This window comes from Schistocerca serialis, chromosome 9 (genome assembly GCF_023864345.2).
Source record: "Schistocerca serialis cubense isolate TAMUIC-IGC-003099 chromosome 9, iqSchSeri2.2, whole genome shotgun sequence".
NCBI classification, from domain to species: Eukaryota; Metazoa; Arthropoda; class Insecta; order Orthoptera; family Acrididae; genus Schistocerca; species Schistocerca serialis.
Genome location: NC_064646.1, coordinates 111,172,691 through 111,199,763, shown reverse-complemented (window position 1 = coordinate 111,199,763; position 27,073 = coordinate 111,172,691). Strand labels below are relative to the sequence as shown.

At 44.2% G+C, this 27,073-nt stretch overlaps 1 protein-coding gene across 1 annotated transcript in view; it reads left to right on the top strand.

The window, feature by feature from the left end:
- Positions 1–1,539: 1,539 nt before the first annotated feature.
- Positions 1,540–27,073, top strand: part of LOC126419405 (tubulin alpha-8 chain-like) — a 50,226-nt gene continuing 24,692 nt past the window's right edge. The window contains exons 1-2 of the mRNA XM_050086594.1: positions 1,540–1,768; positions 11,555–11,856. Coding sequence (XP_049942551.1) covers positions 1,540–1,768; positions 11,555–11,856 — 531 coding nt within the window. The remainder of the gene's footprint in view (positions 1,769–11,554; positions 11,857–27,073) is intronic.

The following is a 27,073-nucleotide window of genomic DNA, read 5'->3' as shown; positions in this document are numbered from 1 at the left end:
TGTCTCCTCTGACATCAACAACTTGTTTAGAAATTCATCGTCATTGTTTATTTTTATTATCATTTGTTGACAGAATCCTAATCATAACCGGTAATAGTTGTTCTTCAATCGTTGCACCATCTGTATTTTTTAAGAATGAAATTTTAAATCAAGATGAAGAATTCTGCGAACACTCTCCCAGGACATACCAACCACTGCTGCTTGCTTACGAATTGAACGCCGTGGGCTCCGTAAGACAGAATACCGTACAACATCAGTGTTCGCTGAAGAATGCACACTTCTTGGTCGTCCTGTTGGTTTCTTCTTGAGGGCAGATCCAGTCTCTTCAAAGTTATTAATCCAAAATTTTGAAGCGTGTTTCGACGGAACGGCATCATGACGTTCTAAATTATAAAAAAGGCGCAACTCCCTCTGCGCCACTTCCAAACTATCACTGTTTTTAGAATGAGATATTCACTCTGCAGCGGAGTGTGCGCTGATATGAAACTTCCTGGCAGATTAAAACTGTGTGCCCGACCGGGACTCGAACTCGGGACCTTTGCCTTTAGCGGGCAAGTGCTCTACCATCTTCTATTTTTTTAATCTTATTTTGTTCGTTTTCGTTCGTTGTATCTGCTCTGGGTGGACGTCGAAAGACACCCGTTTCAGTTAGTCGTTGATCCGTTAACTCAGTTTTTTTTTTTTTTTTCATTACAGAGGGCAGCTAGCCCTCTGACCGAACACGCTGAGCTACCGTGCCGGAATTTGCAGAACAGTTCTGCCAGGTTCGCAGGAGAGCTTCTGTAAAGTTTGGAAGGTAGGAGACGAGATATTGGCAGAAGTAAAGCTGTGAGGACCGGGCGTGAGTCGTGCTTCGGTAGCTCAGATGGTGCCGGCACGGTAGCTCAACGTGTTCGGTCAGAGAGCTGGTTGGCCTCTGTAATAAAAAACTGAGTAAAAGGATCAACAACGAACTTGAGGGGATGTCATGTGACATCCGCAACGACCAAACACAACGATCAACAACGAACAAAACCAAAAAAAAAAAAAAAAAAAAAAAAAAAAGAGGATGGTAGAGCACTTGCCCGCGAAAGGCGAAGGTCCCGAGATCGAGTCTCGGTCGGGCACACAGTTTTAATCTGCCAGGAAGTTTCGTATCATTGTTTTTATAAAACATTTTTTATGGCTAACGTACGCTGTTGTCCGTTCCACTGATCCATGGTTACTGAAATGGCGGACTGTTTACTCGCTACCCGTCACGAACCCGCTGTGCTGCCATCTGCTCATGGCTGCCACTACTCATTTCAAACATTCCCGTTATTCTATTTCACCTTGTACATACACAGCAAGTAGCTGTGCAGTGCCTGGCGGAAGTTTCTTCGCACCAACATTCAAGTTCTTTTTGCGATTCTTCAGTTTATCCCGGTGTATTTGTTGATCGAACAGTCCACGGGTATACTGACAGTCCATAGTTGCACACTATGGATCGTCAGTAGACCCGTGTACTGTTCGATCGAGATCTTTTTCGTCGTGTTTCGATTTGCGCATACACATACGCGCATGTTTCAGAGGGAGTGCGTGTCGCTGCACATCGGGCAGGCGGGCGTGCAGATCGGCAGCGCCTGCTGGGAGCTGTACTGCCTGGAGCACGGCATACAGCCCAACGGCCGCATTCCCTCGGACAAGGTGGCCGTCGACACCGAGTGCTACACCACCTTCTTCTCACAGACCGAGGCGGGCAAGATCGTGCCCCGCACCGTCATGGTCGACCTCGAGCCCACCACCATCGGTCAGTAGCTGATGCCTTTGTTATTGTCCTCAACTAGCCGCCCGCTTGTAGCTCTCGTATCACTCCAAAAACTCGCCAGGTGAATTTCCTCTGAAGTGATTTTAGAAGTACACTAGAGGCCATTAAAATTGCTGCACCAAGAAGAAATGCAAATGATAAACGGGTATTCATTGGACAAATACATTATACTATAACTGACATGTGATTACATTTTCACGCAATTTGGGTGCATAGATCCTGAGAAATCATTACCCAGAACAACTACCTCTGGCCGTAATAACGGCCTTGATACGCCTGGGCATTGAGTCAAACAGATCTTGGATGGCGTGTACAGGTACAGCTGCCCACGCAGCTTCAACACGATACCACAGTTCATCAAGAGTAGTGACTGGCGTATTGTGACGAGCCAGTTGCTCGGCCACCATTGACCAGACGTTTTCAGTCGGTGAGAGGTCTGGAGAATGTGCTGGCCAGGACAGCAGTCTAACATATTCTGTATCCAGAAAGGCCCGTACAGGACCTGCAACATGCTGTCGTGCATTATCCTACTGAAATGTAGGGTTTCGCAGGGATCGAATGAAGGGTAGAGCCACGTGTCGTAACACATCTGAAATGTAACGTCCACTGTTCAAAGTGCCGTCAATGCGAACAAGAGGTGACCGAGACGTGTAATCACGCCGGGTGATACGCCAGTATGGCGATGAGGAATACACGCTTCCAATGTGCGTTCACCGCGATGTCGCCACACACGGATGTGACCATCATGATGCTGTAAACAGAACCTGGATTCGTCCGAAAAAATGACGGTTTGCCATTCGTGCACCCAGGTCCGTCGTTGAGTACACCATCGTAGGCGCTCCTGTCTGTGATGCAGCTTTAAGGGTAATCACAGCCATGGTCTCCGAGCTGATAGTCCATGCTGGTGCAAACGTCGTCGAACTGTTCGTGCAGATGGTTGTTGTCTTGCAAACGTCCCCATCTGTTTACTCAGGGATCGAGAAGTGGTTGCCCGATCCGTTACAGCCATGCGGATAAGATGCCTGTCATCTCGACTGCTAGTGATACGAGGCCGTTGGGATCCAGCACGGCGTTCCGTATTACCCTCCTGAACCCACCGATTCCGTATTCTGCTAACAGTCATTGGATCTCGACCAACGCGAGCAGCAAAGTCGCGATACGATAAACTGCAATCGCAATAGGCTACAATCCGACCTTTATCAAAGTCGTAAACGTGATGGCTCGCATTTCTCCTCCTTACACGAGGCATCACAACAAAGTTCCACCGGCCGTTGTGGTCTAGCGGTTCTAGGCGCGCAGTCCGGAATCGCGCGACTGCTACGGTCGCAGGTTCGAATGCTGCCTCGGGCATGGATGTGTGTGATGTCCTTAGGTTAGTTAGGTTTAAGTAGTTCTAAGTTCTAGGGGACTGATGTCCACAGATGTTAAGTCCCATAGTGCTCAGAGCCATTTGAACCATTTGAACCAACAAAGTTTCACCAGGCAACGCCGGTCGAGTGCTGTTTGTGTATGAGAAATCGGTTGGAAACTTCCGTGTGTGTGTGTGTGTGTGTGTGTGTGTGTGTGTGTGTGTGTGTGTGTGTGTGTGTGTGTTTGAGGTTTACGGGCGCTAAACAGCGTGGTCATCAGCGCCCATGGAAACTTTCCTCATGTCAGCTCGTTGTAGGTATCGCCACCGGCGCCAACTTTGTGTGAAAGCTCTGAAAAGCTAATCATTTGCATATCACAGCATCTTCTTCCCGTCGGTTAAATTTCGCGTCTGTAGCACATCATCTTCGTGGTGTAGCAATTTTAATGGCCAGTAGTGTAATAACGTATTAGACAAATTATAAACTAAAACATTTCATAAATCCATAGTAATTGTTATTTTCACAACAAACTTGATTATATGTCTTTAGTTTCCCCTTCCGGTGCAAGAATAAATAAATTCTTGGTTGAACTAACTCTTTGAGAAAACTGTGGTGTACTCAGTACAGCTCTACAGCACATGGCAGGTACCAACAGCAATTTCATTTTTGTATTGCACTGAAGTGACAAACAGTCGTGGGATAGCGATATGCAAATATACAGACGGCGTTAGTACCACGTACACAAGGTATAAAAGGACAATGCATTGGCGAAGCTGTCATTTGTACTCAGGTGAGTCATGTGTAGAGGTGTCCGGGGTCGTAATTACGGCCGCACGACGGGAATTAACAGAAGCTGAAAGCGAAACGGTAGTTGGATCTAGAAGCATGGGACATTCCATTTCTAAATCGTTTGAAAATTCAACATTCCGCGATCCACATCGTCAAGACTGTGCCGAGAATACGACGGCCTTCACTTAACGACCGAGAGCAGCGGAATTTGCGTAGAGTTGTCAGTGCTGACAGACAAGCAATTATGCGTGAAATAGCCGCAGAAATCTGTCGGACGTGCGATGAACGTTTGTATTAGGATAGTACGGCGAAATTTGGCTTTAATGGACTACAGCAAATGTTTCAAATGTGTGTGAAATCTTATGGTACTTAACTGCTAAGGTCATCAGTCCCTAAGCTTACACACTACTTAACCTAAATTATCCTAAGAACAAAGATACACACACCCATGCCCGAGGGAGGACTCGAACCTCCGCCGGGACCAGCTGCACAGTCCATGACTCCAGCGCCATAGACCGCTCGGCTAATCCCGCGCGGCTGGACTATAGCAACAGACGACCGACGTGAGTGCCTTTGCTAACAGCACGACATCGCCTGCAGCGTCTCTGCTGCGCTCGTGGCTATATCGGTTGGACCCTAGAGGACTGAAAAACCGTGGAATGGTCAGATGAGTCCCGATTTTAGTTATTAAGGGCTGATGGGAGGGATCGAGTGGCGCGGATACCGAGAAGCCATCCGTCCAACCGAGCGAGGTGGCGCAGTGATTAGTCACTGGACTCGCATTCGGGAGGACGACGGTTCAATCCCGCTTTCGGCCATCCTGATTTAGGTTTTCCGTGATTTCCCTAAATCGCTCCAGGCAAATGCCGGGATGGTTCCTTTGAAAGGGCGCGGCCGACTTCCTTCCCTAATCCGATGAGACCGATGACCTCGATGTCTGGTCTCCTTCCTCAAACCAACCCAACCCATCCGTCTGTACAAGCTGGTACTGTGTCCATAACGGTGTGGACTGTGTTTACATGGAATGGACTGGGTCCTCTGGTCCAACTTAACTGACCATTGACTGAAAATGGTTATGGTCGTTTGCTTGGAGACTATTTGCAGCCATTCACGGGCTTCATGTTCCCAAACAACGATGTAGTTTTTATCGATGGCAGTGCACCATGTCACAGGGCCACGTTTGTTCACTAATGGTTTAGTTTCAAGAACATTCTGGACAATTCGAACTAATCGTTCGGCCACATAGATTGTCGGACATGGACCCCATCGAACGTTTGTGGGACGCAATCGACAGGTCAGTTCGTGCTCAAAATCCTGCACTGGAAACACGTTAGCAATTATGGGCGGCTATAGAGGCATCATGGCTCAATATTCCTTCGCTGGACTTCTAACGACCTGTTGAGTCCACACCCCGTCGAGCTGCTGAACTACGCCGGGCAAAAGGAGGTCCGACAGGATTTGACTAATTTTAAAAAAGATAGTACACCAGATTTTACGTTCCAATCTCTGTTTTTTAACATTTTAGATGTGCATCACGGTTTTACCGTCATTTACACTGATGGCTCCAAACAAGAGAATTTCCTTGGCTGTTCTGTAGTGTTCCCTGATCATGTTACCCGGATTCGCCTCCCTGATGAATATACCGTTTTCGCAGCGGAGCTCCACGCGTTCCTGAAGGCACTGGAGCAGATGAATCGTGTTCGGGGCAATCGATTTCTCCTCTGCTCCAATTCTCTTAGTGCCCTACAATCATCGCAGAATCTGTACCCAACTGAGGCGACGCTCCAGCTCATATATGACCAACTGTACTGGCTCCAACGGTGGGGTAAGGAGGTGTCCTTCTGCTGGGTGTCTGGTCATGTAGGAATATGGGGCAATGGACATGCCGATCGGGCTGTCAAGGCGGTCTACAGAGGGCAGGATGTGGTCCAGTGTCCTACACCTACACCAGATTTTACGTTCCAATATCTGTTTTTTAACATTTTAGATGTGCATCACGGTTTTACCGTCATTTACACTGATGGCTCCAAACAAGAGAATTTCCTTGGCTGTTCTGTAGTGTTCCCTGATCATGTTACCCGGATTCGCCTCCCTGATGAATATACCGTTTTCGCAGCGGAGCTCCACGCGATCCTGAAGGCACTGGAGCAGATGAATCGTGTTCGGGGCAATCGATTTCTCCTCTGCTCCAATTCTCTTAGTGCCCTACAATCATCGCAGAATCTGTACCCAACTGAGGCGACGCTCCAGCTGATATATGACCAACTGTACTGGCTCCAACGGTGGGGTAAGGAGGTGTCCTTCTGCTGGGTGCCTGGTCATGTAGGAATATGGGGCAATGGACAGGCCGATCGGGCTGCCAAGGCGGTCTGCAGAGGGCAGCATGTGGTCCAGTGTCCTATTCCCTTACAGTGTGTCATTTCTGCACTCCACAAGAAGTGCATGGAGTTGTGAGAGGAAGAATGGCTGGCGGTGACAGCCAATAAACTGCGGTTGGTGAAGTCAACAACTGGGCCGTGGCGTTCCTCCTGCTGGTTGCTCAGGTGGGAGGAAGTGACCCTCACGCGTTTTCGGACTGGGCACTGTCCTCTCACACATAGCTTTCTATTACGGCGGGGGGATCCCCCGTTTTGTGATGCTTGTGGTGTGCACATCTCTGTCCGGCACATTTTAACAGACTGCATTTTATACCGTGATGCAAGGGCAGAAGCACAAGTTGATGGAGATCTGCCCTGTGTTTTAGCTAATGATGAGACGTGTGTGTCTAGGATTTTAAAGTTTTGTGATGTGTCTGGACTCTGGCCTAAACTTTTAGGCTGGAGGTTTCAGTGTATTGCAAAGTGGCTGACACCTCCCTTTTTTCCTTGCGGCCAGCCAGCCACTTCCATCTGCTATATTGTTTTAGCTCCCTCTACCACTTTCTTCTTGTGTTGTCCACGTTTTACTGCTGACGGCATGCTTCGTCCCACGTTTCGGTGTATTTCCAACCTTGTTACCTGTGTTTTACGTTCTGTTTTAACTTATTGTTCTGAGTATTTTCTTGACACCTGCCTCAATCTGTTACTGAGCGGGCGCTGAAGACCTTGCCGTCGTGCGCCCATACAACCCTCTCCATCATCCATCAGGATAACAGGGGGTATCCCATGACTTTTGTCACCTCAATGTAAGTACGGAATAGGATATCTTATTTCTGCATAGTTGCATATGACCCACCATGACATCTCCAAATTGAAGATAGCCGACCATTGTGGAGTGATGAGGAGACACAGGTGAATGCCAGGCACAGTTGTCGCCCAGTGACGTCAGCATTGCGCTCTTGTGGGATTGATTATAAAGGCGTTCTGCCCTGCCGGATTCCAGCAGGAACGTCGGACCGTTGTTGCAGCCTGCTACTGCCACCTCACTCGTCGCTTTGGAGCTGCCCACTACTCAAAGAGACGCAGCACTCAAGACTGCGTGTGTGTGTCCGCGGGAGTGAAGGAGGAGACGTTGGCTGTTATTCCTTTAATATCAGGTCTACACCTCAGATTTGTCACCATGTGGCTTGTAGATGTCTGGGCGCTCGAGGGAACTCACGATGGTGCGTGCTTCACGACCGACTAGAGCTGCATTCACATCTTAACACTATAACTAACAAACAACAGTTTCAGACAATGATCTTTTATTTGCATCCAAAATAATAATAACGCTGGTGAAGCGTACGCAACTGTCTCGGTGTTTCGGTGTTGCCACTTCGATGCTAGGCGAAAAAAATACAGCTCCCTCTCGAAAACTAGACAAGAGTGCGAAGACTGCCCGTACAAATACTGCTCTACTGCAGCCCAAGTGACCCCCTTCAGCTGAAGCTGCTGTTTTTATTCTGTTGGCTTGTGACGTCATTCCCATGGCGACGGACAAGTCCTACGTCAGAATTTCTATATGTCCTATCAACTGAATTTAAGCTTGATGTAATTTTAAGCTATGATGAACATTCAATGCATTTAATGACATTGCGAGTCACTCACAATTTTCGGATTCAGATTGCATGCAGATTGTGTGTATAATAAATTGAGTGCAACAGTCTGAAAGGGGATGGAAGAGCTGAAAACAAACAAAAACGAAAATCACTAGAAAAATACCAAAATAAAAATTACACAATGTTAGTGTGATGCATATCAGACGATCCTGTTTGGTCAGAAGTTTACGAAAATGAAACTGAATTTTTCAAAGTGTAACTAGAATTGCCCATGTATTTTTATCGATGTTTTAATACGAGTAGTAATTGAAGTATCGCTTTTTAAAGGAATCTGTCATAGTAGAGGTATTTGGAACTCCTTCTTCTATTGACATACAAGTTCCTTCAAAAGGTTTTTCTAAGATAATCAGTATTCTCTGATCAGACGTTCCAGGAATAGATGATGGAATCTAGCTGCCAGAAAACCTATTACGCCTCTGCGAATAATGGATTGTTCTGACTTCCAATATGTGTTAATTAAGCCGAGGATAATCTCTGCACGCGAAGCCAAATACGAAAACTTGAACCACACGAAGAATGCAAGTAAAATCGACGATTTGGAAGGGGCGTAAATCTTTCAGCAATTTTTTGTAGTCGTGGAAAGTGTCTGTAACCTCAAATCAGAACCAGCTTTTATTATGCAGAATTTTAGCTTATAGTTTACAAAAAAGTTTTCATCTGGAGCAATCGATTGGAGTTGATCGATTGGTCGCAATCGATGTCAGGTTTATGAAAAGAGCAGCTAGTTCAACAGAATTATATTGCAGCATCAATTCGTGTGAAATTGCCTTTAGTCACGTCCTCATATATACTTTGAAAATACCACTAAGAAATTAGTTGGCCGATTGCAACAGTTTGAAGATACAGAAAATGTATGTTTGACCATCAGCCTCTTATATTTTAAACCCAAATATCGATTGGTTTCAGTCATGATGATGTTTGGTTTGTGGGGCGCTCAACTGCGCGGGTATCAGAGCCCGTACAAAGTCCAAAGTTTTACGCAGTCCAATTTTTTTCAAAGTCCAATCTAGCTACTGTCACGAAATGATGATGAAATGATGAGAACAATACAAACACCCAGTCCCTAGTCAGAGAAACTCCCCAAGCTGGCCGGGAATCGAACCCTTGACCCCGTGATCCAGAGGCAGCAACGCTAGCCACTAGACCACGAGTTGAGGACCGGTTTCAGTCGTAGACCATCTTCAGGAATAAGGGTTAAAATGGTTTAAGCCACAACAGTACATTTGTCATTACTTAAATAATGTGCAGAGCATGTCATGAGTATCAGTATACGTCACATGACTTTTAGGAGCAAACATACTAATACCAAGTATACGAAGAACAGTACTGCTTTATTTACGTCTGTTATTAGTATTTCTTTCTTTCTTTCTCGGGGCCTTTGTCACGCTCCAAAGAGGGGTCGGTTCAAATGAAATGGCTCTGAGCACTATGGGACTTAACTTCTGAGGTCATCAGTCCCCTAGAACTTAGAACTACTTAAACCTAACTAACCTAAGGACATCACACACATCCATGCCCGAGGCAGGATTCGAACCTGCGACAGTAGCGGTCGCGCGGTTCCAGACGGTAGCGCCTAGAACCGCTCGGCCACTCCGGCCGGCCGCGGGGTCGGCTTTGTTATTACGGATTTGGCAGTGTTAATCGCAGAGGGTGGATGAATGCCCTTCCTGACGCCACCCCGAACCCCCCGGGATGGAAGTAGTGTACCCCAGCTGTCTGCGTCTAGTGTAAGTCATGAAATAGTGCGAACGTTTTCAAATGTCTGTGAGTCGTGTAACTGAGGCGGAACTTGGGGACCAGCCCGGTATTCACCAAGCAGGATGTAGAAAACCGACTAAAAACCACATCCACACTAGCCAGCATAGCGGCGCTCGTCGTTAATCCGCTGGGCGCGCCTACCCGAGTCCAGGAAGCAGCGCATTAGCGCTCTCGGCTACCCTGGCGGGTCTTTACGTCTGTTATTAGTATGTTTGCTTCTAAAAGTCCTGTGTCATTTTGACATTCATGACTTGCTCCACACATTATTTAAGTAATGACAAATGTTAATGTTGTGGTTTAAACCATTTTAACCCTTATTCCTGAATATGGTCCACGAGTGAAATCGGTCGATAATTGGGTTTAAAATAAAAGTAACTGATGGTCAAACATGCATTTTATACATTAATTGATGGCTATTGATAGTCACCTTCCAAAAATGTTTGTCTGTAAATAAACTGAGCTATTACTTACAAGGGAACCTCTCGATTGCACCCCCCTCAGATTTAGTTATAAGTTGGCACAGTGGATAGGCCTTGAAAAACTGAACACAGATCAATCGAGAAAACAGGAAGAAGTTGTGTGGAACTATGAAAAAAATAAGCAAAATATACATACTGAGTAGTCCATGTGAAAGATAGGCAACATCAAGGAAAGTGTGAGCTCAGGAGCGCCGTGGTCCCGTGGTTAGCGTGAGCAACTGCGGAATGAGAGGTCCTTGATTCAAGTCTTCCCTCGAGTGAAAAGTTTAATTTTTTATTTCCAGACAATTATCAAAGTTCAGGCACTCACACATAATCAACTTCGCTTTCCAAAATTCCAGGACATGTTCAGATTTGCTTGGACATATGCAGGATTTGACGGTCTACGCATGGAAAAATTTGAAAACGTTAAAAACATATGTTTTGACAGAGCACAGGGAAAACTGTGCGACTGTGAAACTGTTGCATTCATTTGTTGCGGTTTATGTGACAAATTCTTATGTTTTCATCACTTTTTTGGGAGTCACTATCACATCCACAAGAAAACCTAAATCGGGCAAAGTAGAAGAATCTTTTTACCCATTCGCCAAGTGTACAAGTTAGGTGGGTCGACAACATATTCCTGTCATGTGACGCACATGCCGTCACCAGTGTCGTATAGAATATATCAGACGTGTTTTCCTGTGGAGGAATCGGTTGACTTATGACCTTGCGATCAAATGTTTTCGGTTCCCATTGGAGAGGCACGTCCTTTCGTCCACTAATCGCACGGTTTTGCGGTGCGGTCGCAAAACACAGACATTACACTTATTACAGTTCTTTTGAAATCTCATTTTGTTCGATTTTGTTCGTTGCATCTGCTCAGGACAGACGTCGTAAGACATCCGTTTACGTTCGTTGTTGATCGATTAACTCTGTTTTTTTATTACAGAGTGAGCTAACCCACTGACCGAACACGCTGAGCTACCGTGCCGGCAGTGAACAGAAACGTCAATGAACGAACGGGCAGATCATAACTTTGTGAAAATAAAGAAAGTAAACTTTTCACTCGAGGGGAGACTTGAACCCAGGACCTCTCGTTCCTCAGATGCTCACGCTAACCACGGGACCACGGCATTCCTGAGTTCACACTCTCCTTGATGTTGCCTATCTTGCGCATGGACTACTCAGTTTGTATATTTTGCTTATTTTTTTCATAGTTCCACACAACTTCTTCCTGTTTTCTCGATTGATCTGTGTTCAGTTTTTCAAGGCCTATCCACTGTGCCAACTTATAACTAAATCTGAATGGGGTGCGATGGGGAGGTTCTCTTGTTAGGAAATAGTATTACAGTGAATTTGATTTAGTTGTGAATGAGGAAGATTTCGGCGCTTGCAGACGAGGTGCGCCAGGGCACGCACCGCGACCTGTACCACCCGCAGTCGCTGGTGGCGGGCAAGGAAGACGCGGCCAACAACTACGGGCGCGGCCACTACTCGGTGGGCCGCGAGATGATCGGCACGCTGCTCGACCGCGTCCGCAAGATGGTGGACCTGTGCGAGAGCCTGCAGGGCTTCCTCGTCTTCCACTCGTTCGGCGGCGGCACCGGCTCCGGCTTCACCTCGCTCATCATGGACCGCCTCTGCCAGGAGTACTCCAAGAAGAGCTTGCTCGAGTTCGCCGTCTATCCGGCCCCCCAGGTGGGCGCAACTACTTACCTCATCGTTGTGTTCCACAGCATTAAATCATTTCGTTATCCAGGCTGCGGCTTGCGAGCACCTTCTACATCTACATTTACATCTACATCCATACTCCGCAAGCCACCTGACGGTGTGTGGCGGAGGGTACCTTGAGTACCTCTATCGGTTCTCCTTTCTATTCGTCTCGTATTGTTCGTGGAAAGAAGGATTGTCGGTATGCCTCTGTGTGGGCTCTAATCTCTCTGATTCTATCCTCATGGTCTCTTCGCGAGATATACGTAGGAGGGAGCAATATACTGCTTGACTCCTCGGTGAAGGTATGTTCTCGAAACTTCAAAAAAAGCCCGTACCGAGCTACTGAGCGTCTCTCCTGCAGAGTCTTCCACCGGAGTTTATCTATCATCTCCGTAACGCTTTCGCGATTACTAAATGATCCTGTAACGAAGCGCGCTGCTCTCCGTTGGATGTTCTCTATCTCTTCTATCAATCCTATCTGGTACGGATCCCACACTGCTGAGCAGTATTCAAGCAGTGGGCGAACAAGCGTACTGTAACTTACTTCCTTTGTTTTCGGATTGCATTTCCTTAGGATTCTTCCAATGAATCTCAGTCTGGTATCTGCTTTACCGACGACCAACTTTATAAAAAACAAAATGGTTGAAATGGCTCTGAGCCCTATGGGATTTAACATCTGTGGTCATCAGTCCCCTAGAACTTAAAACTACTTAAACCTAACTAACCTAAGGACATCCACATCCATGCCCGAGGCAGGATTCGAACCTGCGACCGTAGCAGTCGCGCAGTTCCGGACTGAGCGCCTAGAACCGCGAGACCACCGCGACCAACTTTATATGATCATTCCATTTTAAATCACTCCTAATGCGTACTCCCAGATAATTTATGGAATTAACTGCTTCCAGTTGCTGACCTGCTATATGGTAGCTAAATGATCAGGGATCTTTCTTTCTATGTACTCGCAGCACATTACACTTGTCTACATTGAGATTCAATTGCCATTCCCTGCACCATGCGTCAATTTGCTGCAGATCCTCCTCCATTTCAGTACAATTTTCCATTGTTACAACCTCTCGATATACCACAGCATCATCAACCACAAGATCATTTATGTATATTGCGAATAGCAACGGTTCTACGACACTCCCCCGCGGAACACCTGAAATCACTCTTACTTCGGAAGACTTCTCTCCATTGAGAATGACATGCTGTGTTCTGTTATCTAGGAACTCTTCAATCCAGTCACACAATTGGTCTGATAGTCCATATGCTCTTACTTTGTTCATTAAACGACTGTGGAGAACTGTATCGAACGCCTTGTGGAAGTCAAGAAACACGGCATCTACCTGGGAACCCGTGTCTATGGCCCTCGTGGACGAATAGCGCTAGCTGAGTTTCACACGATCGTTTTTTTCGAAACCCATGCTGATTCCTACAGAGTAGATTTCTAGTCTCCAGAAAAGTCACTATACTCGAACATAATACGTGTTCCAAAATTCTACAACTGATAGACGTTAGAGATATAGGACTATAGTTCTGCACATCTGTTTGACGTCCCTTCTTGAAAACGGGGATGACCTGTGCCCTTTTCCAATCCTTTGGAACGCTACGCTCTTCTAGAGACCTACGGTACACCTTACCATGTTACGTTATGTTATGTTATGTTAGCCGGAAACCTAGAAACGACGGAGAGGCTCCGTCCAGGTCGCAGCCGCAGTGGCCCACAACCCCACGACGACTACCGCAGTCCACTCCACCCCCTCTCCGCCGCCCAACATCGAACCCAGGGTTATTGTGTAGTTCGGTCCCAGGTGGACCCCCAGGGAACGTCTCAGACCAGTCGAGTGTAACCCCTATGTTTGCATGGTAGAGTAATGGTGGTGTACGCGTACGTGGAGAACTTGTTTGCGCAGCAATCGCCGACATAGTGTAACTGATGCAGAACAAGGGGAACCAGCTCGCATTCGCCGAGGCAGATGGAAAACGGCCTAAAAACCATCCGGCTCACCGGACCTCAACACAAATCCGCCGAGTGGATTCGCGTCGGGGACCGGCGCTCCTTCCTGCCCGGAATGCCGTGCGTTAGACCGCACGGCCAACCAGGCGGGCCCATCTTACCACACTACGAGGGTGGTTTGAAGAGTTATCGGAACGCAATAGAAAAAAAGTACTTACATCATTGAAACTATTTTTATTTTTCAATGTTTTCTCCTTGTAAATTAATGCACTTTGTCCAACGATGTTCCAGTGCCTTGATCCCATCTCGAAAATGAGTTTCCTCCAGGCCTGCAAAATAGTTGTCAACTCCGGCTATCAGTTCTTAGTTTGAATTGAATCTCCGTCCACCAAGAAAAATTTTCAGTTTTGGGCAGAGGCAGAAGTCTGACGGAGCCATATCAGGTGAACAAGGCGGGTGTGGAAACAATTCATACCTTGACATGTGGAATAATCGGTTCTACTACCGGATATTTGTGTCGCTCTGGCACAATATGTCGGCCACGACACAAACATCCGGCAGTAGATCCGATTATTCCACATGTCAAGATCTCGCCGGGAAAGTCTGAAGAGTTAATTCATACCTTGGTTCGTGTAATTTTGCCATGGCGACGGCACATGTGTGCGGGCGCACATTTTCTTGATGGAAGATGACGTTCTTCCTTGCTAAACCTATACTTTTTCGCGTATCTTTTGTTGCAATTTGTCCAGGTGGGCCAGCCGGAGTGGCCGAGCTGTTCTAGGCGGTACGGTCTGGAATCACGCGACCGCTACGGTCGCAGGTTCGAATCCTGTCTCGGCATGGATGTGTGTGATGTTCTTCGGTTAGTTAGGTTTAAGTAGTTCTAAGTTCTAGGGGACTGATGACCTCAGAAGTTAAGTCCCATAGTGCTCAGCGCCATTTGAACCATTTTTTGTCCAGGAGGTTAGCATAGGGTTCTCCAGTAATTGTTTGTCCAGTGGGAAGATAATCTACGAACAGAATCCTCATCGCATCCCAGAACACTGATGCCGTGACCTTAACTGTCTTTGCTTCCTATGGTGGCGGAGAATCAGCAAGTTTCCACTGCTTTGACTGTTGTTTGTCTCTAGTTTCATCTGTGGTCACAAACAGGTGCAAAAATCTTGTTCGTTTCTTCTAGAACGGGCCAAAAATTGTTCCGACATATCCATTCTCATGCGATTTTGATCCAGCGTCAAGAGTCGCGGCACCCATCTTGCAGATAATTTTTTCATTTCTAATTCTTCAGTTAAAATGTGATAGATATACCCTTTCAGATGATATCTGGCAAGCGTGAGCAATTTCACGTACTTTCAATCGGCGATCCTCCATGACCATTTTGTGCACTTTTGCAATGGTTTCTGGAACAGCGACACATCTTGGCCGACCACTGCGCGGATCACCATCTAAGCTCTTCCGACCAAATTTAAATTCATTTGGCCACTTGGCAACAGTTGAATATGAAGGAGCAGAGTCTCCCAGTGTATTCTGGAAATCGGCATGAATGTCCTTTCCTTTCATACCTTTCTTTGCGAAGTACTTAATCACTAATCAAATCTCGATTTTTTCAGTCTTCGCAATTCACTACGCGGGAACAACAGAACCACGTCACCGCCACAGCTCTCTTCAAAGAGCAATGACATGGCACGTCAGCGTTGCCAACCCCAGAAGATAAAATTATGGCATTTTGAATTTAAAATTATCGTTTTTTATCTAAAATTATCGTATACTGATAATCTTAAAAAAACAAAAACAAAAATGCTGATAATATGACGTACACCATATTTGTTTTCAATCACGAATGGCAAAGTCTTCTCATCTTTTAAAATTTTTATCCATAATACCTCCTAATTACGAACCAAAACGTCTCTAATCGCGATGCTAAGTACTAAAAATATGTTCAGAACCAGATAAACTCGAAGTGTTCAAAGAATCACAGATTTTATGCAAGGAAAATTCGCTAACCCCAATCGAAAAGTAGCGCTGTGTACGTAATATAATTAAAAATAATAATATAATTAAACTCACCCTAATAAGCATTGTTGTCGAACTCCACATCGACGAAATCGGCGTCACTATCCCGATGAGATTCCTTCTTCTTAGCATAAATGTTAGACGTGTGCATTGATGCAATCATTTCACTGGTTGGTTCGAACTGTACACAATTCTTGACATGCTGGGAAGTGAGCATTACTGCGCTGACTGTACCCGAATGTAACTTATTTCTCAATGGTGTCTTCACTAGATTCATTTTTGAAAAGACCCGTTCACAATCAGCACTAGAATGTGGTAAAACTAATATATCTAGCACAAAGATTCCTGTTTGGAGGAACTCTTGATTACCATGAAGGTCCCTAACGTTCTTTATGAACACCCAAAATTCGTCCACCTCTTTAGACCGTAGATTTTCGGGAAATTCTGCATGTGACAATGCTCTCCACTGATCATCAATCATTTACATAAGCCTTTTGTCTTTTGGAGAAATCCTCTGAACCGACTTTATAAGTGGAACAAGCGTTGACGGCCTTTCAGCACTTTTTGACAATGCTATTTCTGGTGTTAACCAACTCAACATTTTTAGAACAGAATTGTTGAAATCATACCGCTTTTTTATTTCACAACAAGATACTATAAGAAACTGTTGCACTCTGTAGTAGAAATCAGTCACTTAAGATTTTTGTGAGATGTTTTCAGATTGGCTCATGAAATCCATCGCACCTACACCTAAATACATTTGCGTATAAGGCACAAGTTGGTCTGGGTTTGCTGGATCTATTTCTGTCAAATCAGTCTTATTGATATAATCAGGAGACATATAGCAGAGAAGGATTTCTTTGTACGTTTTGCACATTCTATCATGCAAAGAGCAAATTACTAATTTCTCGCTTTGAAAATATTGATTCGGAGATACAAATTTCGGTAGAATCCATTGGAAAAAAATAAAAAATACACGTACAAAGTTGTCCCTGAATGCCTTTGCTAACTGTTCAGCTGCATACAGTCTTTCTTCTTCCCACTTGAAAGTGAAAAATAATTGCAACGCATTCCATTGTTCTAGAATACGTGAAACAACAGTCAACAAAGATAACCATCTTGTTTGAGACGGATGCAGTATCTTGTGAGGTTCGACATTACAAAACTGTTGGAATTCCACAAACTGGGCTATTCTTTTTTAACTATGCTTAAAGAATGAATATGTATCCCTTGCTGTGTCTTCACATAGTCTTGGTAATTGTTTGCAAGCCTCACTTGCACATAGGTGCAACGAATGACATATACGTTTCTGTATAAAAATACCAGAAAAATCTCTAATTATTCGACTAGCAACAGAATTATCTTTCCCCATCATTGTGTTCCACCCATCCGAAGCAAATACTATTAAATTTTCAGGAGGAATATAATGTACTGACAAGGCTTTACGTACGAGATCGTACAAACGATTAGCAGTGGCACCTTCATGACCGGCCTCTGCATTTTTCTCGTCAAACAGCTGTAACAACTGCCAAAATTTAGTATGTATTTTGGAGCTATCTTCATCAAAATACCGCACACAAATACACAAATTTTTCGTAGCGGAAATGTCGGTAGATTCATAAATTATGAAACTGAACTTTTGTCTCCATAAAACTTCATTCAGTTCATCCAAATGACATTTACCTATGACATTCTTTATCACCCCTGTTGCTTTTGTTCTACCGAGCTGGAAGTTGTCAACTATTTTAGAATCGGGAAAGGCAGTTTTAATTACATCTGGTAAGTGATTGGCTGTATTAATAGAGATGTTATGTTCTGCCAAAAATCCACATAGCAGTGTTTCAGTCCTCTTGCCCTGCTTATCAAATGTATCAGTCGATTTTGATTGTGATGAAAAGTCAAGTTTCTTTTGTAGAGGCCCGACACATTTTACGGCACTTAAGTGTTTTTTCCCTTTAGCGTGATTTTTTACTACAGTCAACTCAGCACTGAATTCACATCTACAAACTTTACAACGAGCTTTGTATGCATCATCACTAACAGGTTGTAGCCAATCCTTGAAAGATAAATCAGTCAACCATTCCTTTCTGAACTTTCGTTTCAAACGTTTTAATTTCAACTCACCACGCAGCCTCAATTTCTTCTGTGGGGTCAGCGGAGAATCTACATCACTGTTGTCACTTTCCATTATTTATATTTGAATACACTACTACAGTATTTATCTAAAGAACACCACACTTTAATTTCCCTTAAGAAAAAAATTAATATTCTTTTAAGAGCACAAAGACAACTACCCGTGCATTCAAGTCCCAATTTCACCTCAACTGATGACGATGGCCTAGCCGTAATAGCCCATATTGTTGTGAAACAATATTTGTTAGGCGGTAAGGTATTCCCCGGAAGCGAATATACAGTGTTAAGAGTCGTTGGACTGTTGCGGGGAGTGGACGAGAGAAAAAGAGGAAATTGCTTATATTGAATGGAGTATGGACTTAAATATATGAAAACAGATTATTAACGTATGAAACTACTACAAGTATCAATTTATTTTCATTTTAAATCTTCACAAAAATTATCGTAGATTCCGCAATTATCAGCAATGTACTGTCGTATATCATGTTCACGTTGTTGTTGTTGTTGTTGTGGTCTTCAGTCCTGAGACTGGTTTGATGCAGCTCTCTATGCTACTCTATCCTGTGCAAGCTTCTTCATCTCCCAGTACCTACTGCAGCCTACATCCTTCTGAATCTGCTTAGTGTATTCATCTCTTGGTCTCCCTCTACAAGTTTTACCCTCCACGCTGCCCTCCAATACTACATTGGTGATCCCTCGATGTCTAAGAACATGTCCTACCAACCGATCCCTTCTTCTAGTCAAGTTGTGCCACAAGCTCCTCTTCTCCCCAATTCTATTCAATACCTCCTCATTAGTTATGTGATCTACCCATCTAATCTTCAGCATTCTTCTGTAGCACCACATTTCGAAAGCTTCTATTCTCTTCTTGTCTAAAGTATTTATCGTCCACGTTTCACTTCCATACATGGCTACACTCCATACAAATACTTTCAGAAACGACTTCCTGACATTTGAATCTATACACGATGTTAACAAATTTTTCTTCTTCAGAAACGCTTTCCTTGCCATTGCCAGTCTACATTTTATATCCTCTCTACTTCGACCATCGTCAGTTATTTTGCTCCCCAAACAGCAAAACTCCTTTACTACTTTAAGTGTCTCACTTCCTAATCTAATTCCCTCAGCATCACCCGACTTAATTCGACTACATTCCATTATCCTCGTTTTGCTTTTGTTGATGATCATCTTATACCCTCCTTTCGAGACACTGTCCATTCCGTTCAGCTGCTCTTCCAAGTCCTTTGCTGTCTCTGACAGAATTACAATGTCATCGGCGAACCTCAAAGTTTTTATTTCTTCTCCATGGATTTTAATACCTACTCCGAACTTTTCTTTAGTTTCCTTTATTGCTTGCTCAATATACAGATTGAATAACATTGGGGATAGGCTACAACCCTGTCTCACTCCCTTCCCAACCACTGCTTCCCTTTCATGCCCCTCGACTCTTATAACTGCCATCTGCTTTCTGTACAAATTGTAAATAGCCTTTCGATCCCTGTATTTTACCCCTGCCACCTTCAGAATTTGAAAGAGAGTATTCCAATCAACATTGTCAAAAGCTTTCTCCAAGTCTACAAATGCTAGAAACATAGGTTTGCCTTTCCTTAATCTATCTTCTAAGATAAGTCGTAGGGTCAGTATTGCCTCACGTGTTCCAACATTTCTACGGAATCCAAACTGATCTTCCCCGAGGTCGGCTTCTACCAGTTTTTCCATTCGTCTGTACAGAAGTTGCGTTAGTATTTTGCAGCTGTGACTTATTAAACTGATAGTTCGGTAATTTTCACGTATGTCAACACCTGCTTTCTTTGGTATTGGAATTATTATATTCTTCTTGAAGTCTGAGGGTATTTCGCCTGTCTCATACATCTTGCTCACCAGATGGTAGAGTTTTGTCAGGACTGGCTCTCCCAAGGCCATCAGTAGTTCTAATGGAATGTTGTCTACTCCCGTGGCCTTGTTTCGACTCAGGTCTTTCAGTGCTTTGTCGAACTCTTCACGCAGTATCATAGCTCCCATTTCATCTTCATCTATATCCACTTCCACTTCCATAATATTGTCCTCAAGTACGTCGCCCTTGTATAGACCCTCTATATACTCCTTCCACCTTTCTGATTTCCCTTCTTTGCTTAGAACTGGGTCTCCATCAAAGCTCTTCATATTCATGCAAGTGGTTCTCCTTTCTCCAAAGGTCTCTTTAATTTTCCTGTAAGCAGTATCTATTTTACCCCTAGTGAGATAAGCCTCTACATCCTTACATTTGTCCTCTAGCCATGCCTGCTTAGCCATTTTGCACTTCCTGTCGATCTCATTTTTGAGACGTTGGTATTCCTTTTTGCCTGCTTCATTTACTGCATTTTTATATTTTCTCTTTTCATCAAAGAAATTCAATATTTCTTCTGTTACCCAAGGGTTTCTACTAGCCCTCGTCTTTCTACCTATTTGATCCTCTGCTGCCTTCACTATTTCATCCCTCAATGCTACCCATTCTTCTTCTACTGTATTTCTTTGCCCCATTCCTGTCAATTGTTCCCTTATGCTCACCCTGAGACTCTGTACAACCTCTAGTTTAGTCAGTTTATCCAGGTCCCATCTCCTTAGATTCCCACCTTTTTGCAGTTTCTTCAGTTTTAATCTACAGTTCATAACCAATAGATTGTGGTCAGAGTCCACATTTGCCCCTGAAAATGTCTTACAATTTAAACCCTGGTTCCTAAATTTGTGTCTTACCATTATATAACCTATCTGATACCGTTTAGTATCTCCAGGGTTCTTCCATGTATACAATCTTCTTTCATGATTCTTGAACCAAGTGTTAGCTGTGATTAAGTTATGCTCTGCGCAAAATTCTACCAGACGGCCTCCTCTTTCATTTCTTAGCCCCAATCCGTATTCACCTACTATGTTTCCTTCTCTCCCTTTTCCTACTGACGAGTTTCAGTCACCCCTGACTATTAAATTTTCGTCTCCCTTCACTACCTGAATAATTTCTTTTATCTCATCATACATTTCATCAATTTCTTCATCATCTGCAGAGCTAGTTGGCATATAAACTTGTACTACTGTAGTAGGCGTGGGCTTTGTGTCTATCTTGGCCACAATAAAGCATTCACTATGCTGTTTGTAGTAGCTTACCCGCACTCCTATTTTCCTATTCATTATTAAACCTACACCTGCATTACTCCTATTTGCTTTTGTATTTATACCTCTGTATTCACCTGACCAAAAGTCTTGTTCCTCCTGCCACCGAACTTCACTAATTCCCACTATATCTAACTTTAACCTATCCATTTCCCTTTTTAAATTTTCTAACCTACCTGCCCGATTAAGGGATCTGACATTCCACGCTCCGATCCGTAGAACGCCAGTTTTCTGTCTCCTGATAACGACATCCTCTTGAGTAGTCCCCGCCCGGAGATCCGAATGGGGGACTATTTTACCTCCGGAATATTTTACCCAAGAGGACGCCATCATCATTTAATCATACAGTAAAGCTGCATGCCCTCGGGAAAAATTACGGCTGTAGTTTCCCCTTGCTTTCAGCCGTTCGCAGAACCAGAACAGCAAGGCCATTTTGGTTAGTGTTACAAGGCCAGATCAGTCAATCATCCAGACTGTTGCACCTGCAACTACTGAAAAGACTGCTGCCCCTCTTCAGGAACCACACGTTTGTCTGGCCTCTCAACAGATACCCCTCTGTTGTGGTTGCACCTACGGTACGGCTATCTGTATCGTTGAGGCACGCAAGCCTCCCCGCCAACGGCAAGGTCCATGGTTCATGGGGGGAGGGTTCACGTTGTAATTATCGTATATCGCGATAATTTATCGTATGGTTGGCAACGCTGTGGCACGTGTTTACAGGCGACTGTGCAATGAATATCACGTGAACAATTCGCTGCGGTAGCGCTGACCTCTCGTGGTGATTCAGAGAACTTTTCAAACCACCCTCGTAGTATCGTCATCAAAGAGATTGCAAACTTCTGACTCCACATCAACTAAACAAGTACCGAATGTAGGTCACAGTTGCCAGACACAGTCGCATGTCCTCGAACAGCAAGAGACAAAACTGAATCTCTTGGAAATTATACATATCAGAAAGCATCAGGCACAAAGTCCTCACTTGATATTAAGTGATTAAAAAAAACTAAACTTCGCCCGGACTGGCCATGAAGTCCCAACAGTACCGACCGGCCGCCGAGTCATCCTCAGCTCACAGGCGTCACCGGATACGGATATGGAAGGGCATGTGGTCAGCACACCACTCTCCCGGCCGTATTTCAGTTTACAAGACCGGAGCCGCTACTTCTCAATTAAGTAGCTCCTCAGTTTGCGTCACAAGGGCTGTGTGCAACCCATTTGTCAACAGTTCACAGCAGACCGGATGGTCACCCATCCAAGTGCTAGCCCAGCCTGACAGCACTTCGGTGATCTGACGGGAACCGGTGTTACTACTGCGGCAAGGCCGTTGGCGATGTTAAGTGATTACCCACGCCTTAATACTTTCCCTTTCCTAAACCTCACTTAAGTTTCACATTTCCCCAGGTCTTCTCAAACTGTCGGTTCCATTCTATTCCTCCACTTTTCCCTACAGTTACTCGTGTTCATTTTATTGTGACATTGTGCGTATTCCATATAGTCTGGTTCTTTGTTACGGTACATCTTTCTTACAGTGACAGTAATTGTTCATAGCACTGATTATAACTCAGCTTCTGTATTTATTGTGATGATGATCGTATGGCATTGATGGCCTGAGTGCCCCTCCGAATAGCAAATCTTTCAGGTGACACCACATTATGCGACTTGCGTGTAAATGAAGATGGAATCGAACCCAGGCCCACTGCATGGCAGTCAGACGCGCTGACCACTCAGCTAAGGAGAGGCACTTCTGCTGCTCTTGGGTAATATATCTTTCACTCTTTTACTGTATCACCTGTCAAATCTAAAACATTTTCAAAAAATTCTTCAGATCTCTTGTTCTGTTTCATTTTATTGCGGTTGTCATTTTAATTCAAATCGCTGAATAGGCCGTTAGCTAGTTTTATCAGATGTACATCTTCTCTTCAGTTGAGTGCAATTCTCTGCTCATGTTGTCCTCCTCCCCTTCTGCTTCATCCTCTTTATTGTTTCAGTCATAATGGTTTTCTGGTTTGTTCCCTTCACACTTATTTACTGTTTCGCTAAATACTTTCAGTTATGCTACGAGGGTAATCGCAAAAGTAAGGTCTCCTATTTTTTATAAGTACATAGACCTGTTTATTTCTACAATGGTTTACATCAGTTTACTGTTTGAGCATTTAGCTATTTTTCGGCATAATCACCATTTCTGTCGATGCATTTTTGTAGACGCTGAGGCAGGTTTTGTATGCCCATGTCATACCAGCTCGCCGCCATGCTGTTCAGAAAGTTATGAACCTCTTCTTTCACCTCGTCGTCGGAGCTGAATGGCTTTCCGGCCAAATGTTCTTTTAACCCAGCCGGGGAACAGGTGATAGTCACTGAGCGCCAAGTCAGGACCATAGGGGGGGTGGGTGATTATGTTCCACTGAAACTGTTGCAGGAGAGCAACGGTTTGCCGAGCGATGTGTGGGCGAGCGTTGTCATGGAGAATGTGTACGACCTTGCTCAACATTCCTCTCCTGCGGTTCTGAATTGCCCGTTTGAGTTTTTTCAGAGTCTCACAGTATCTGTCAGCGTTAATTGTGGTCCCAGCGATTCAGCTCCGACGACGAGGTGAAAGAAGAGGTTCATAACTTTCTGAACAGCATGGCGGCGAGCTGGTATGACATGGCCATACAAAAACTGCCACAGCATCTACAAAAATGCATCGAATGAAATGGTGATTATGTCGAAAAATAGCTAAAAGTTGAATCTGTAAACTGATGTAAACCATTGTAGAAATAAACAGGTCTATGTACTTAAAAAATAATAGGAGACTTTACTTTTGGGGTTACCCTCGTACTATTGCCCTGTCACAGATGACATTTATGTTTCGTTTGCACGGTACGTGGATAACATCTTTCTCAATTTTGTTCTCCGGTACTGCATCCTCCCGTCGGAGGTTCGAGTCCTCCCCCGGGCATGGGTGTGTGTGTTGTTCTTAGCATAAGTTAGTTTAAGTAGTGTGTAAGTCTAGGGACCGATGACTTCCACAGTTTGGTCCCTTAGAGATTCACACACATTTGAACATACTGCATCCTCCTATAGTCTCATGATGGCCTTTCAAGCCAATAACCGGTTAAAGAAATAAATTAATACTGTAGAACATCCATTGTTTTACGCTTTTAATTTATAAAAATGAGACAGTACTCTTCCTGCGCGTTTGATACTGCCCTGGGACCTTTCATATTGTGCAGAGACGTTTTCATCTCTGTGTAACTACAACTAGAATCCTCTGTGATGTACTTTGAGTTTTGCAGTTTTTGTCCGCCCGTACGTTTGAACAAGCTTAACGATTACTGGATGCTGTAGCATCTACACCTGCATGGATACTCTGCAAGTCACATTTAAGTGCCTGGCAGAGGGTTTATCGAACCACCTTCACAGTTCTGTATTATTCCAATCTACTATAGAACACGGAAAGACCGAACACCTGTAACTTTCCGTGCGAGCTCTGATTTTCCTTATTTTATCATCGTGATGTTTCGCCCTATGTAAATCGGCATCAACAAAGTATTTTTGCATTCAGAGGAGGAGGCTGGTGATTGTAATTTCGTGAGAAGATTCCCCAGCAACGAGAAACGCCTTTGTTTTAGTGATGTCCATCCCAAATCCTGTATCATTTCAGTGGCGCTCTCTCCCCTATTTCGCGATAATACAAAACGTGCTGCCCTTCTTTGAACTTTCTCGATGTACTCCGTCAATCCTGTGTGCTAAGAATCCCACACTGCCCAGCAGTATTCCAAAAGAGGACGGACAAGTGTAGTAGTGTAGGCAATCTCTATAGCAGATCTGATACATTTTCTAAGTGTCCTGCCTATATTTGTTAGCCTTCCCCACAACATTTTCTGTGTGTTCCTTCCAATTTAAGTTGTTCGTAATTGTAATTCTTAGGTATTTAGTTGAATTTTCGGCCATTAGATTTGTTTGACTTATCGCGTAATCGAAGTTTAACGGATTACGTTTAGCACTCATATGGATGACCTCACACTTCAGTTATTTAGGGTCAATTACCAATTTTTTCACTATACAGATATTTTTTCTAAATCTTTTGCAGCTTTTTTTATCTTCTAATGACTTTATTAGTCGATAAACGACAGCGTCATCTGCAAACAACCTAAGACGGCTGCTCAGATTGTCTCCCAAATCGTTTATATAGATAAGGAACAGCAAAGGGCCTGTAACACTACCTTAGGGAACGACAGAAATCACTTATGTTTTCCTCCATGACTTTATGTTACTAAGAGTTGTGACCTCTCTGACAGGAAATCACGAACCCCGTCACATACCTCAGACGATATTCTATAAGCAAACAATTTCACTACAAGCCGCTTGCGTGGTACAGTATCCGGAAACCAAAAATACGGAATCGATCTGAAATCCCTTGCCAATAGCACTCAACACTTCAGCGACTAAGATGTACTTGCGTCCCCCAAGAACGATGTTTTCTAAATTCGTGTTGACTGTCTGTCAAATGTGTGTGTGAGTTGTTAAGGGACCAAACTGCAGAGGTCATTGGTCCCTAGAGTTACACACTACTTAAACTAACCTATGCTAAGAACAACACACACACCCATGCCCGAGGGAGGACTCGAACCTCCGGCGGGAGAGGCCGCGCAGTCAGTGACATGGCGCCTTTAACCTCGCGGCCACTTCGCGCGGCGACTGTCTGTCAATAGACCTTTTTCTTCGAAATAATTCATAACGTTAGAACACAATATCTGTTCCAAATTCCTGCTGCATATCGACGTTAATGATATGGGCCTATAATTTAGTGGGTTACTCCTACTACCCTTCTTTAATATTGGTGTGACCTGTGCAACTTTCCAGTCTTTGTGGCCGCGTTGAGTAGCCGTGCGGTTTGAGGCGCCATGTCACGGATTGCGCGGCCCCTCCCGCCGGAAGTTCGAGTCCTCCCTCGGGCATGGGTGTGTGTGTGTTGTTCTTAGCGTAAGTTAATTTAAGTAGTGTGTAAGTCTAGCGACCGATGACCTGAGCAGTTTGGTCCATTAGGAATTCACACACACAGTCTTTGGGTACAGATCTTACGTCGATCGAACGGTTGTCTATGATTGTTAAGTATTGAGCTATTGCATTAGCATACTCTGAAAGGAATCTAATTGGTATACAGTCTGGACCAGAAGACTTGCTTTTATTAAGTGATTTAAGTTGCTTCCCTACTCCGAGGATATCTACTTCTACGTTACTCATGTTGGCAGCTGTTCTTGATTCGAATTCTGGAGTATTTACTTCGTCTTCTGTGGAGGCATTTCGGAAGGCTGTGTTTAGGAACTCTGCTTTGGCAGCACTGTCTTCGATAGCATCTCCATTGCTATCACGCAGAGAAGGCATTGATTGTTTCTTGCCGCTAACATTCTTCACATACGTCCAGAATTTCTTTGAATTTTCTGCTAGGTTTCGAGAAAGTTTCGTTGTGGAAACTATTATAAGCATCTCGCATTAAAGTTCGCGCTATATTTCAAGCTTCTGTAAAAGATCGCCAATCTTCGGGATTTCGCGTCTGTTTAAATTTGGCATGCTTGTTTCGCTGTTTCTGCAATAGTGCTCTATGCCGTTTTGTGTACTAAGGAGGATCAGATCCGTCGTTTGTTAATTTATTTGGTATAAATCTCTCAATTGCTGCCGATACTATTTCTTTGAATTCATGCCACATCTGGTCTACACTTATATTATTAATCTGGAAAGAGTGGAGATTGTCTCTCAGGAAGGCGTCAAGTGAATTTTTATCCGCTTTTTTGAATAGGTATATTTTTCGTTTGTTTTTGAACGGTTTGGGGGTTACAATATTCAATCTCGCTAAGACAACCCTGTGTTCACTACTCCCTGTATCCGTTTTGATGCTCGTTATTACCTCAGGATTATTTGTTGCTAAGAGGTCAAGTTTGTTTTCACAACCGTTTACTATTCGCGTGGGCTCTT